Source organism: Dermacentor silvarum, chromosome 3, assembly GCF_013339745.2.
Source record: "Dermacentor silvarum isolate Dsil-2018 chromosome 3, BIME_Dsil_1.4, whole genome shotgun sequence".
Taxonomy (NCBI): Eukaryota; Metazoa; Arthropoda; class Arachnida; order Ixodida; family Ixodidae; genus Dermacentor; species Dermacentor silvarum.
Window position 1 is genome coordinate 48,756,833 of NC_051156.1, and position 15,145 is coordinate 48,771,977.

At 46.4% G+C, this 15,145-nt stretch overlaps 1 protein-coding gene across 4 annotated transcripts in view; it reads left to right on the forward strand.

Annotated features, from left to right (window-relative positions):
- Positions 1–12,133, forward strand: part of LOC119445417 (uncharacterized) — a 199,906-nt gene extending 187,773 nt beyond the window's left edge. For all 4 annotated transcript variants that reach the window (XM_037709707.2, XM_049663279.1, XM_037709709.2 and 1 more), the window contains exon 3: positions 9,433–12,133. In XM_037709707.2, the coding sequence (XP_037565635.1) occupies positions 9,433–9,681 (249 nt within the window). In that variant the 3' untranslated portion in view covers positions 9,682–12,133. The remainder of the gene's footprint in view (positions 1–9,432) is intronic.
- The last annotated feature ends 3,012 nt before the right edge of the window (positions 12,134–15,145 follow it).

Sequence of the window (15,145 nt, forward strand, 5' to 3'; positions counted from 1 at the left end):
ATTGGGAAGCACTTTCGTCCCGCCGAAAAAAATTGCGGTTAAAACTCTTGTACCAAATATTTGTTAACAGAACAGGAATTGACAGCGAAAGTTACTTAAAGCAGCCAAATTAGATATCTGGACGCACTGACCACAAATACAAAATTAGGAAATATCAGGTCAGGATGAACTAGTATGCAAACTCCTTTTTTTTAAAAAAAACTATCGCTTAGTGGAATCGACTGACGTCTGAGCAAGTGAGCAGTGAGAATTAAGATGTATTTTTTGTAAGCTTGTCCCCCCTTCTGTAACGTCTTATTGCTGAGCGGGGAAATGTATGAATAAAGAATAAAGAGCGTGGGTCAAGACTACAGCTTTTTTAGTTTTGGAAACAAGGCCTTCTTTGGCAACTTCTTACAGGTTTGGCGTACTTGAGAGGTGGGTATCAGTGTAATTTCTAGGTCAAAAAGCGGCCACTTCGCGACTCCAGAGCGTCGCCGCGAGTCGGAAAAGGTATCAAAATGTCCATGTCAACATGTCAAGGAGTGAGGATCAGTCGCAAAGCAGGAAAAATTAACGCTATGGGCGTAATTAGTGCCAGACACTGCCAGTGAAGTCGAAAACTAAGGACAATGCACCATAGACTGCACTATCTGGAATCGACCTACCTGGCCTCCTGGCAAAAAATAAAAAAATATAAAAAAATAAAAATGACGTGTCAGCCAAAGACGACACAAAAGAATGCAACGTCGACATAAATGTCCGTAAGAAAACGCGAATGCAAAAGCTCGACATGAATAAATCAAGTGGAGGGACCAGAAAAAAATGTAAGCTCTCCCCCTGTAATTAGGAAAATAATTCAAGTAATTCAAAAATATAACGCAATCATGCAGCATTGCATTATCTTTAATGACCCGATTAATTACATATAAATACATTTACCATGCACGTCAACCTTCACTTATTTCGCATCTACTTTGGTTTTAGATTAACTGAAACAGGGGGGGGGGGGAACGGAGTCATACAAATAGTTTGAAACCACATACTCACACTTTCTTATTCATCCTTTTATTAGTGGCACGAGCACCGAGTTACACTCTTTGTTTCTTGCGCAGCAATTTCTGATTAGGGACCGACTTCCTGTTTGGCACAGAGGTGGGACGAAATTAACAATAAATCATATAAAATTAAAACGAGGTAGGTATCGATGGTTCTACTTATAGTTGATGGTAGATATGACATCAGAGCACATGTTTAGTACAGTAAAGAGCTAATTAGGTGTCATGAATATTTAGAAACCATTAGGGAAAGCCTAATTGCCGGACACCAAAGCACACAATCGCCCACTTTTGTACAGGTTTGGCTCTATGGGCGTGGCGGCTTCCCGCCAGTTCCATTCGCTCCCTCCTCCTAGTTCGGTTTCCTGTCCGAGCTGCAATGCGTTAATTTATCGGAACGCAGCGACATCTCGGAAGTCTTACTACTTCACGAACAAAATACGCTTTAATACCCCCTTCCCCCCCCCCCCCCCGAAGCAATCTTCGACAAAACTCCCGCCCTGCACAAATCTGACAATTTCACACGACGAACAAAACACATTTTTTTTCTTTTTTCAAATGTTTATGTTGGTATACTCGCTACTTATGACATGACACTACTTATTTTGCCATGAACTTCCAAATCGCGATTACCATAAATATTGTAACTTCTAGAAACGTGAATTGCGCAATAGCTATCAGTGTCTCATGCTTTTTTGTGTTCTAGCTTGTCCCATCGACAGTGACCTCTGGAGAGTTTCGCAGGTTTTCCTTCTTTCATGTTCATTTATGGAGCCGGACTTACACTAGTGCAATAAACAAGTGCAACGATTTCATTTTTGTTCGCTCAAGAAATAAAGCAGCTGGAATTAGAGCTTGCTCATGTGTTATTGTCCCCAGTCATTCATCTGCTTTCAGGCGCTAGATAGCCGTCAAAACCTTCTCGTTACCTCGAACTTGATTTCCTCAAGAACCCATCTAAACTGCGTAGCGCTCACTCCAATCGTTCTTTCAGGCAATTTTTGGCGACATATAGAGCCAAAAGTTAGCAGCTGCCATTTTCTTTTTGAAGGTGCCTCACGCAGCTTGTGGCGACACTTCCAGTGAATCAATTCTGAATTTATCGGATGTCTGAATTTGCGCGGCGGTGAAGCCACTGTGGCTAATCAACCACACATTTGCTCTCACAGCCTAATGGAGAAACTGTGCATTCAATGTCAAAGCAATGGAGTGCTGTGCTTGCATAGAGACTATGAAATCTGCGACTGTTTATGAGCTGAAGAGTTCGAGCGCACGAAGAAATCAGACAGCTCGAAGACAATGAACGGGGACGGCTGCACGAGAGACAGTGATGTTGGAAGGGGGTTTATTAACGTTGGGCGTCAGGCGGAAAGATTGTACGACGGGAACAAAGACAGCCTCAGCCGGCGTCAACAGCTCGCGATCTGCGCTCGCACCTCTATGCAAGACAGTGTCCCAATGATGCGTGGGTTGCTTCATCCCCACTACAGTACCCCGGCGGCCAAGGGAAGCCATCCTGGCGACTCAAGCAGACGTGAGAATAAGGGGTCATGATACGGCTTGAGGCGGCTCACGTGGACAACCTGGTGGCCAAGTCGACGCTTGACGGAGGTTGTGTTCACTGGCTGAATAACATAGGTGACGGAAGAGAGGCCCTCGATGAGGCAATAAGGGCCTTGGTACTTGGGGGCCAACTTGCGAGTCAGGCCAGGGGAATGAAACGGTATGCGGAGCCATACGAGGGAGCCGACGGCGAAAGCTTGTTCAGTCAGATTGCGGCCATGGCGATCTTTCTGGAGGGCTTGGTTGGCCGAAGTAAATGAGCGGGCCAGCTGACGACACTCTTCAGCATATTGAGCCATTTCAGAAACTGCGCTGAATTCGGAGACGTCCGGACAATACGGCAAAATGGTGTCGAGTGTGGTGCATGGTTCACAGCCATATAAAGGAAAGAATGGGGGAAAGCCGGTGGTCGACTGTGTTGCGGTATTATACGCGTAAGTGACGAACGCAAGAACGACATACCATTTAGAGTGGTCAGAAGCAATGTACATGGACAACATGTCTCCTAGCGTTCAGTTGAAGCGCTGTGTTGTCCGTTGGTCTGCGGGTGGTGGGCTGTAGATGTGCGGTGAACTGTACGGCATGAACGAAGGAGCTCCTGAAGTACATCGGATAAAAACACACGCCCTCTGTCGCTCGGAAGTTCGCGTGGTGCGCCATGGCCGAGGACGCAATGACGTAAGATGAACTTCGCAACATCACGAGCCCAAGGAAGCGCGGCTGTTTCCGCATACCTCGTTAGGTGGTCCACTGCGACGATGACTTTTACCAGCGACAGAGCACGGAAGTGGCCAATAAAGATCGATTCCGACACGGTAGAAGGGGCGTGCAGGACACGGTGAAGGCTTCAGGTGTCCAGGCGAATGGGGAAATCTCTTCCGTCGTTGACACGATTGGTAAGACCGGGTGTATTTGGGGACATATGTGTATACTCCACGCCAGTAACAACGTTGGCGGTGCCGCTCATACAATTTCAGCGACCCAGCGTGATCATGTTGGGGGTCAGCATGAAAGTATGCGCACACATCGGACCGCATGTGGCTAGGGATGACGAACAGCCATTTTCGGCCATCCGGTCGATAGTTGCGACGATATCATAGTTCTTCCCGTGTAGCGAAATGCATGACTTGGCGGCAAAGTTCACGTGGGTGTGCAGAAGTTGGGGGAGCGGAAAGAACATTCAGGAGAGAGGCGATCCAGGGGTCTTTTCGCTGTTCTCATGGCATGTCTGTGGCGGTAAGAGCAGCCAATGGAAAAGTACCAGTTGAATGCGGCTCTTCAGTCGATTTCATGGGAGATCTAGAAAGCGCATCCGCGTCAGAGTGCTTTCGCCCCGATCGGTACACCATGCGAATGTCAAATTCTTGCAGGCGACGAGCCCAACGTCCAAGACGACCAGAAAGATCCTTCAGGGAAGCCAACCAACACAGAGCGTGATGGTCAGTCACCACGTCGAAAGTGTGGCCGTATAAGTAGGGCCGAAACTTGCTTATTGCCCACACAATCGCGAGAAATTCTTTTTCAGTTACCGAGTAGTTGGATTCCGCCTTGGAGAGGGCACGGCTAGCATAAGCTACAACATACGTGGAAAAGCCTGGTTTGCGTTGCGCGAGCACTGTACCAATACCGACGCCGCTGGCGTCTGTGTGTACTTCGGTTGTCGCAGTCGTTTCGTAATGGCACAGAATGGGTGGTGAGGTAAACAGATGCCGTAATCTAGTAAAGGCGTCGTCGCAGGCTTGGGTCCAATTTGATAGGTCACCAAGGCGAGAAAGTAGCTTCGTAAGCGGTGCCATGATGGAGGCAAAGTTCCGGACAAAGCGACGAAAATACTAGCAGAAGCCCACAAAGCTGCGCAGTTATTTTACGATAGTCGGCTTAGGAAACTCCACAACGGCGCGAAGTTCGTCAGGATCAGGAAGAATGCCGTGTTTTCAGACTACATGACCCAGTATGGTGAGCTGGTGAGCCCCGAAGTGACACTTCTTCAGGTTGAGCTGAACGCTTGCGTTGGTAAGGCACTGGAGAATCGTTCGCAAGCGGGCGAGATGTGTAGCGAAATCGGGGGAGAACACGACGACGCCATCTAGATAGCATAGACAGATCTGCCATTTTGGACCGCGTAAAATGCTGTCCATCATTCGCCCGAATGTTGCAGGTGCATTGCAAAGTCCAAATGGCATGACTGTGACTTCGTACAGGCCATCTGGTGTGACGAACGCGGTGTTTCGATGGTCGCACTCGGCCATCGCGATATGCCAATAACCCGAACGGAAGTCGAGCGAAGAGAAGAATTCGGCGCCTTATATACCATGGAGGGCGTCGTCTATGCGGGGAAAAGGGTACACATCTTTTCTAGTAATTTTGTTGATACGCCGGTAGTGCATACAAAACCTAATGGAACCGTCTTTTCCTTGACCGGCACAACGGGGGATGACCAAGGACTACAAGAAGGCTTGATGACTCCACGCTGAAGCATGTCATTAACTTGCTCCGTAATTATACGACGCTCCGCTGGTGATACACGGTAGGGGCGCCAGCGCAAAGGGGTGTTGGTTCCGTTGTCAATTTTGTGAACTGTGTTCGTTCGACCAAATTATGCTTGAGGGAAGTCAAATAAACTTCTCACTTCATGTGACTTTTCACGTTTCTGTCGTAGCCGCGAAGCGCCTACGACAGAAGCGTGCAACGTGACCGGGTATTCCACAAGCGTAACATATCGGTCGGTTGTAAGCAGTGTGCCATGGATTCATGATGTGCTGCTGTGCACCAGGGAATGGAGCGGGTGGTTGTCGGAGAGCTTGAGGGGCCAATGATGGCGGTCCACGTGGAGGCTTTGCAGCGGCAGCCACATAAGTGAGTAGTGTGGCAACAGGTGACGGCTAAGCGGCGGACGGCAGCACCTCAGAGACTTGCTCCTGAATAACTTGTCGGAGAGACGGCGCGAGATTGCGATTAGGCCCTTCTGGGGTCGGTAAATACGATAAACACCAGAGCTGCCGTGCCACTTCCTAAGAAGAAGCACATATTCTTTGATGTGTGACAGTGGCGTCTCGTGATCACCATCGATGGTTAAGGCGGCGAGGGAATCATCTGTTTGCGCTCCGCCGAACTAAGCCGCGTTGCTTACGGAACTCGTCAAAGCTCTGGCACAAGGTCGTAAGCTCAGCTACGGTGCGTGGGTCCTTTGCTAGCAGCATTTGAAAGGCATCGTCGTCCATGACTTTAAAGATGTGATTAATCTTCTCTTGCTCGTGCATGGGTGGATTAAAGGACTTACACAAGTCTATGACGTATTCTATGTAGCTGGTAAAATTTTCGCCTTGTTGCTTCGCACGTCCACGCAGGCACTGTTCGGTGCGGAGCTTGCGCACGGCGGAGCGGGCAAACACCGTCTACGAAGCGTTTCTTGAACTCACTCCATGTAGCGAAGTCGGACTCATGGTTGTGGCAGCACAGGCTTGCGACGTCTTGAGATAGAACGAGACATTCTAGTTTCGACGGGTCGTCCCACTGATTATGGCCGCTCGCCTTTTCGAATTTCACCAGCCAATCTTCTACATCATATTCATCGGTTCCACTTAAGAGTTCCACTAAACCTGGAACTCCAACTTCGGAGTTCCGGGTCTGCAGACCCCGCACCTCCACCACTTGGAAGAGGGTTTATTAACGTTGGACGTCAGGCCGAAGGATTGCACGATGGGAACAAAGACAGTCTCAGCGGCGTCAACAGCTCGCGATTTGCGCTTGCACCTCTATCCAAGACAGTGTCCTACTGCTGCGTGCGTTGCTTCATCCCCACTACAATGCGACTTTACGGGTTATATATGTGACTCGGATGACATAAAAATCAACACTTATAGAGTTTATGCGCTAGTTCACGAATATATATAAGTGCTGCCTGTAGGTACGGACAGCGACTGAAGCACACAGTGTTGCTATGACCGAAGTATCCGGTGTTATGGCGTTCAACTGCGTTTTTTCGTGGCACGCAGGGAACAGAAGGGTCTTCCCGATTCCAGCCCGCTCCTTGAACACAGGACAGCTTAGTGGCGGATTGCAGTGTCGGCCCGGTAGCCAGTTAACGCCCACGCGGAGACACCGTCACGTTCACAGGATCCTTAACTATAGTTACCAACCGTCTCAAATCCGGCGGGATAGTCGCCACGTTTGAATAAAACCCCGAGTCCCGATTTGATCCCGTCGGGACGACCAAATGTCCGGCTATTGCTTTTGTTCGACTGAATCGTCATCATCATCCGCCTAATTTATGTCCACTGGAGGACGATGGCCTCTCCCTGCGATTACCCCTGTCTTGCGCTAGCTGATTCCAACTTGCCCCTGCGAATTTCCTAACTTCATCACTCCACCTAGTTTTCTGCCGTCCTCGACTGCGCTTCTCTTCTCTTTGTATCCATTTTGTAACTCTAATGGTTCACCGGTTATCCATCCTACTCATTACATGGCTTGCCCAGCTCCTTTTTTCCCGCTTAATGTCAACTAAAATATCGGCTACCCCCGTTTGTTATCTGATCCACACCGCTCTCTTCCTGTCTCTTAACGTTAGGCTTAACATTTTTCGTTCCATCGCTCATTGTGCGGTCCTTAACTTGTTCTCGAGCTTCCTTTTTAACCTCCAAGTTTCTTCCCCATATGTTAGCACCGGCAGAGTGGAATGATTGTACACTTTTCTTTTCAACGACAGTCGTAACCTCCCAGTCAGGGTTTGGTAATGCCTGTCGTATGCAGTCCAGCCCAATTTCATTTTTCTATAAATTTCTTTCTCATATTCAGGGTGCCCTGTGAGCAATTGACCTACATAAACGTACTCCTTTACCGACTCTAGAGGCTGACTGGCGATGCTGAATTCTTGTTCCCTTGCTAGGCTATTAGACATTATCTTTGTCTTCTGGATAATAATCTTCAATCCCACTCATACACTTTCTCGGTTAAGGTCCTCAATCATTTGCCGTAATCCGTCCCCATTCTTTCTGAATAGGACAATGTCATATGCAAACAGAAGGTTGCTCAGATATTCGCCGTTGATCCTCACTCCTAAGCCTTCCCAGTCTAAGAGCTTGAATACTTCTTCTAAGCATGCAGTGAATAGCATTGGGGAGATTGTGTCTCCTTGCCTGACCCCTTTTTTGATAAGTAACTTTCTACTTTTCTTATGGAGAACCAAGGTTGCTGTGCATTCCTTGTAGATATTTGCCAATATATTCATGTATACATCCTGTACTCCTTGGTGACGTAATGCCTCTATGACTGCTGGTATCTCTACTGAATCAAATGCTTTATCATAATCTATGAACGCCATACAGAGAGGTTGATTGTACTCCGCAAATTTCTCTTTTACCTGGTTGATGACATGGATATGATCCATCGTAATATCCCTTCCTGAAGCCAGCCTGTTCTCTTGGTTGGCTGAAGTCAAGTGTTGCTCTGGTTCTATTTGATATTACCTTGGCGAATATTTTATGCAATACTGAGAGCAAGCGAACGGGTCTGTAATTCTGTAACTCTTTAACGTCCCCCTTATTATGGATGAGTATAATGTTGGCGTTCTTCCAGCTTTCTGGAATATCCATCAATAAGTCATGCAGACTTTCTTTTCGTAAGGCCCGACAGCGCGTTTGCACATTCATCTCTTTTGTCTTCTCTTTCATAGTCGTGATCATTAAACTACAAATGCCGTTTCGTTTTTGTCGTGGTTCAAGCTCTGTTGTATGCACTAACGGTCCACGGTTTCTCTACGTGTATAGGTAGCCATGTTATCCGGGCAACTACTGTACCTCTCTTGTTGCACATTGCGGCATGATATGACTAAACAAATTTGTGCTACATTGTTGCACCTACGGACTGGCCGCTCCTGGCACTGACAAGGCCAATAGACGCCAGCCCCCTTCCCCCGCTGTCTCGACTTCATCCACTCGAGAGTTGGCAATCTATCCGCAGCCGTTGTGACCGGTCGAAGCCGGATACGGAGCTGTCTCACACCGACACGACCGCCACACTTCCCCCACCTCGACCACTCTAGTCCGGAAACGAAACTTTAGTATTCATCACAGATGTGCTAGGGGTTATGGGATTCATGTTACGCGACAACCTCGTGAAACACGAACATCCGCTACTTATCACAGCCGTAGCGTGCCTATACTGTCTCGCCGGCAGCGACAGTGGCATAATATTACGTCGCAGCTTCATTATTCGGCAGTTTTACACTAGCATAAGTGACCGAACGTAACGGGCTTTCGTGCTCGAAGAAACGATGTTGTCTTCACTGCGAGTAGTCCGTGTGCTCGCTAATTTCTGCGGCTAACGTACGCTGTAGCCTAATGTACAATATTTCGAGTGGTTTGCGGTGTAGCGTTAACGCACGCTATGAACTATAGTGCGCTAAGCTCAAGAAAAGGTTTGACGCATGCGACCACGTCCGCTTGGATCCTTACGCCAGTGCTCGCATTCATTTAAACCGAAGCTCTTCAAGGATTCATTGTTCTATCTCTATGAACTTTATACTAACGAGGACAAAAGGAACACTGTTCTGTGCTTTTTCGCGTCAGTTCGTGTCTTAGTTCATAGTCACTGTTCCTGTGTTCCCGTTAATGTAAAGTACACAGGGAAAGAACAATAAACTTTCACCAACTAGCCCAATTCATTGTTCCGTTAAAAGCTTTTCATGTTAGGCTCATCCTGAGGTCCTTCAAAGCGCTTGCGTTTACCACGCGCAAATATTCCGTACGCAAATTTAAAACCGCACACATGCAGCGATTATGTAAAAGTGTTTTGTTGCCGATCTTCGCTGCAGTGTTTGTTCTCCTATGCGCAGGTGGCGGACGATAGCGGCCTGCGGGGCAGTGCCGTTGGCCTGGGCACGGGCGGCATGGGGGGCGGCGCTCTGGCGAGCGGTGGGCTGGAGAACCTGCTGTGGAACTACCTGATGGCCAAGCAGATGGCCCGCCAGATGCAGCGGGAACAGGTCGACCAGCCCGCTGCCGTGCCAGACTTCCAGAGGAAAAGGAGCGGCTGGAAACAGTGCTCCTTCAACGCAGTGTCCTGCTTCGGCCGACGCAAGTGAGCTGCTTGACGGAACGGCGGCGGGCGATGGAAGATGACAATGAAAAACGTCGAAATCATCTCGGAGCCCTCCAATCCTGAATAACGGCGACGCTGAGCGAAGGCGGTCACCAAGGCACCGCGCTTCGTCGGTGTCCCAAGCCGCGGACGTCAAATTGACACATGCGCCGAAATGGAGCCATTGTCTAAGAATATTTCATTGTTCGAGGTTATTTCTTCGTCTAGGGGAATGAGTAGTAGACGCTAGCTGAAACGATAAAGAATTTATGGAGATGTACTTCCCCGCGATATGAACACTAGTATATATCATGCGCGTGGTGTGTGATTGTGAAAGTATAAATTGAGAACTGCTTTCTATTCTTCTCTTCAATCTAGCCCGAGAATACTTCGAGATTCAAGTAATACGACAGCTACAAGCGTGGCTTGGTTCCCCAATTCTAAACGTAATAGCCTAAAATGCTTAAGCTTCGGAAAATCATTTCTCTCATGACGAAGTATAAAATGGGGAAAGGAGAGGAACGGAACATTACTGAGAGTGAATTCGTGTTTTAGAGCTCATTCTGCACAAAATCAAATAAATGTGCCAGTCTTCACCCAAACCTTGATTGTTATTCACATAAATGTTATCGCAAGTTATCTGTTGACAAAATTATTGAAAATGATTTACGAAGAATTGTTACCCGCTCAAGCAACAACAAAGAAATGGCATTCGTGCTGACAATGATTTGTTTTAGTGAAGCACAGCAGTGTAAAAGAAAGCAGTAAGCCCTGGGGATTTTCCTAGACTCTGCGCAGCGAAATATAAGGTCGGCATGCTATCAGCGCCCTATGTGTGGTTATTATTCCCCACTGAGAACGGAGCCGGAAGCAGTTCTCAAGAACAGCACTTTGCACTGCAGTAAGAGCATGTACATAACATTAAGGGCCTAGTACATATCTTGGCTCAATAAAACTCCGCAGACCTAAGTTTTTTTTTTCTTTTTGCCTGAACAAAGGGACTGCAATATGGGCAAAAGCTTCGCGAAATTTAATTTATTTATTTAGACGTAGTGGCCATACCCGTCTTTTTGGCGCGAAAACATTATTTTACCTTATTAAAGCAAATTTGTTTCCCCTACTAGTTACGACGTCATAAAACATTGCAGAGGTTTTGGTGAACTTATGTGGCGCTGTTTAGCATGACCATCCCCAACACAAGAACGTATGAGGTCGTTTAACGCAGGCAATATTTGACTACCACTGACATTGCTTTAGTGTTGTTCAGTGATGTTGCAGCTATTACACAATTTATCAAACGATGGCTCGCAACAAAGTTTGGAAAACAATCGTTACTCCTGTATATACAGACATTTCGTTTACCCTCCTGGAGGGCTCCGAGTGACTCCGATATGAAAGAGTTTCATCAGCTCATTCAACATATGGCACATTATAGAGAGAAATTCGCTAGTTTTGGGCCGAGGGTTCATTTATTGTGGGAAAATGTGTCTAGATATGCCGACGAGTGAGGAGGCGTCTGTTCAAATTTCATGTTCGAAATTCTGGCAGTTGTCAAATTGTGTAAGTGCTTGACGGCCCGCGAAGAAATACTGAGAACGTTTTAACTACCATTGTTGAAGCCTGACGATGGAATTAGAATTACTTAACTGTACATGTTTCAAGCGCTGGCGATTTCGTCTACAACTTTTATGACTAAGCACTTCTTAAATCAAGCGGTCAACTGGGCCGCGGATGTGAAAAACTGGCTACTGCTGATGCGTTCAGTGGCAATGCTTGAAATTTACGAGCAAGTTGTACATGAAATATTCAATCTAAAGTGTCGTGTTTAATGTAATAAATAAGTGAAGTATTGCGAGTTCGAAGAATAAATGTCACTACTACCTTTTTGACTCTTGTTTTGTTAGAAAAATATTCTTTACTAGTTCACTGTTCTCATCTAGTTGCAGCCATAGGAGGCTGCGGCTGTATTGAAACGTCTGTGATGGCAAACAATTTCAATCCAGTGATTACTCTGTTATAGGCGGTACGAAAAATATATTCCAAGTTGTTGCACATGCCTGTCACCAATTTCAAAGCATTCATATGAAAGTTAGGACACCGCAGTAGGAGCAGAAGTTTGGTTTCATTACGGTACTCTGGCTTCATTTCGTAAGAAAACGTGACGTGTTGTGAACAAGCCAATCCGCCGACACCAAGCCTTCCTGTGTTATAAAATAAATATTGTTCGTTTGAGGAACAAATTGATTATTCTTCTGTCCAATGGACTTCGAATTTCATTTTGTTCTTAGCATATTGTACACTTTACTTCTACGAAAATATTAAAAGGCGATGTCAACAAATGAATCAGTCTTTTTTTCATGTGTACGGCTAATTTGACGACTAATAACAGATTAGGTATTATGATAGCTTGCAGTGTCATTTGTTCTTTTGTTGTAAATAAAGCGTTCTATTTGCCAGCAGTTTATTCACATCGACTTCATGGTTGCAACACTTGCGCGTTTTCCTGGAAACAGAAACGCAGTGCTCTCAAATTTAGCAAAATGTCTTGCAGACGCCTCTCGTGAAAAAAAAAAGTAAGCAAGCAAGCTGAAGTATGCAGAGCATAACAGCGCACCGCTGACTCAAGTCATATACACAAAAAACCAATGTCACATTCAATTTTGGTGGGTGTTCAAACATGAACACTTCTGTAGATGATCCAAAGCGTAGCTTTTCGGTTAATTAATTTCTTAGAATATGTCCGGCTACCTAGCTTACATTCGAGATATTATCAGCACCGTTCTCAGCAGTGCTGCATCAATAGTATGTTGCGGGCAGAATGGGGCGTTGAAGTCAATTATAACATCAGAAATATCGCGGTTAAATAGTCTGTTGCATTTATTTAACCGCTTGGGTAAGCAACCAATGTGAGGAACGAAAATACACCTGAGCGAACCTCGTGAGCAAAGCAAATGTCTGCGGCGCAACAACGGCGCTCCCATAATGTGAGCATTCCCAGCAGTGCAATAAAAGGAAAGTTATCGTCAATAATGCAGGACTGAAGAGCGGGATCTGTTGTCCCACCGGACCACGCTAGGTATCTTCGACCCAGGGGAACTGGCAACGTTGCTGCGTGCACAAGCGCGTGGAGCGTACATGCACGTAAACACTACGGACAAGGCGAAAGAGGACGCAGTCAGTTGAAGAAAAGTAAGCGGGAAATGCAGGGGAAGAATGTAGCCACTCGCTCCCTCGAGGAATCGCAAACTTCGCCGATGTTCTTGCACGTAAGGCGAGCGCGGACCTCTGCGAGCAGCGGCGAGTTCACGAAATGGTGCGGAGGCACATAGGGTACCGCCAAGGACTTACGCCACGGAGCAGCGGAGACGTCGAAGCGTCGGTCTTGGACGGATCATCAGGCCCACGTTCTGTATGATCCACGGTTTGTGATACGCCGAGCAGGACTGTCCATCAGTCGACTGCTGTGAGTTTTCCCTCGTGTTCATGCACTTACAACAAGGTTATGCACAATGGTGCCCAATGGCAGCACATTTGAAAAATTGAAGCGTACCATCATTGAGCGCTGGAACCAGATATCCAAGACAACATTTTTCAGTACATGTCTCTTGCTAGGCATTATTAGCAGAGAAATTCGATGTGTATTTTAGAAGCCCACACAAATACACGGCCGCAGAAAATCCATGCATATTACAGTAAATGGACTCTTTGAACGACAACCAAAAAGCAACGCACAGGCTAGGCAGTATACTCGCAACTAAATTTCGTGAAAGAGAACCAATACATAGAAACAACGCGGCTGTGCCGAACGGACCACACGTAAACGCAAATAGATAGTGAAAGGTATTCTACAGGCAATCTAGCGTGCCCACCTAATCCCGACCGGTCTTCAGAAAGAATGGTTTAGTGCAATCAACGAAACGGACGCGTCGCTAATACCAATGTTTCTCATTCTTTTTCGTATAAAATAATTCCGTCCATTCCCATTTAAGCGAGTCTTCACTCTTACCTAAAATAGGGATTCTGGGAAGCATCGGTCCATTTCATAGAACGCGCATTGTGGTAGTAAATGCCACATGGCCTTAGCCTTAATCGAAAGTTCACATTGGCATACTCGATCATTGAAGCAACAGCCTCCTTGGCCCACATAACCCTCGTTCCATATCAGCGAAATTTCGGGCGAACAGCGCACGACACTTAAGGCCTGGCTTGCTTCTGTTCACAAGGAGCGTTTTTCGGTGGGCCATGAAATACGCGAGCTCAGACCAGCGCGCTTACATGGTCCCGAGCTAAACAATAGGCACTTTGTACCTGTTCTTCAATCTTTGAAGTTTTGTGAAACATGTTTAACGCATAGGAAACTATTTTAGTCATTTTTGTGTTTAGAATCAGCTCTGATTTCCTTTTACCCTTCAGATTTTGTAGGATGTTCTCCCACATATCTATTAAATCCAGGTTATATCTTTCTCACTGACTTTCATGCAAATATGGTAGAAGCGTAAACAGCAACTATGAGGCATTTCTTGTGTAAAAGCTATAGGCCCACTCCACGTCACCTGAGTAAAGCTAGAATCTTTTCAACTGTGCTGTTGCACATCTGAGGTGTTAGTATTTAATGTCACGAGTAAGTCATGTATATATATATATAAACATAATTGAATTTTATCGTTGCCAGGAGAGTTCTTTAGATATTAGTCAATCGCCCATTACTTGTCACAGAATACAATAATAGACTTCAGATAAAAGTCGATTCAATGTACGTATTGAGTTATTTAGTGTTATCGCTGTCAGGTGCGTCATTCAGATATTGGTCAATAGTTCACTGCTTGTCAAAGCATACAAACATAGAACTATGGCTAAAGTCATATCATACCATTGAAATATTTATTGTGATTTGGGCAGGGGCATCTCCATTTCAACAAAGGACTGCCGAATATGACAATGAACTGAAAAAGTCGTCGACATCAAGTGAGAATGCCGATTAACTATAATCAAGTTTTTTTTATTTGGCTACAATCGTATTCGAGCTTCCAAATTGAAAACAAAAACAAAAAAGTGACCCATTGCAATGGCATTCAACTCTTTCAGCAAAAAAGGTCAGTGGCCTGCGCGGCACACGCAGCAGTCACAGCGTAAGCTGGAGGAGCGGCGCCATAGGAGACCGTCTCTTTGTGTCATTTTCAGTAGAACTCAACTGTCCAACCGACATCGACGGTGAGCTGCGGCTTGTGCTGCACTTTGCACAATGGTGTGCTGAGCCGATGTGGCCTGGTTACAGCCGCTCGCGTAGCTCTACGATTCCGTACTTCAGCAGCGGTTCTTACCTTGCGACGAGGTGGCATACTGTTTACCGATGTGTAAATACAGGTATGAAGACTACACGGCGCACATCTCACAACGCGTGATACGTGGCACGATACGATGCAACTGCTACATGGCGTTCCACCTGGTGCAACAATATGCAACTCCAA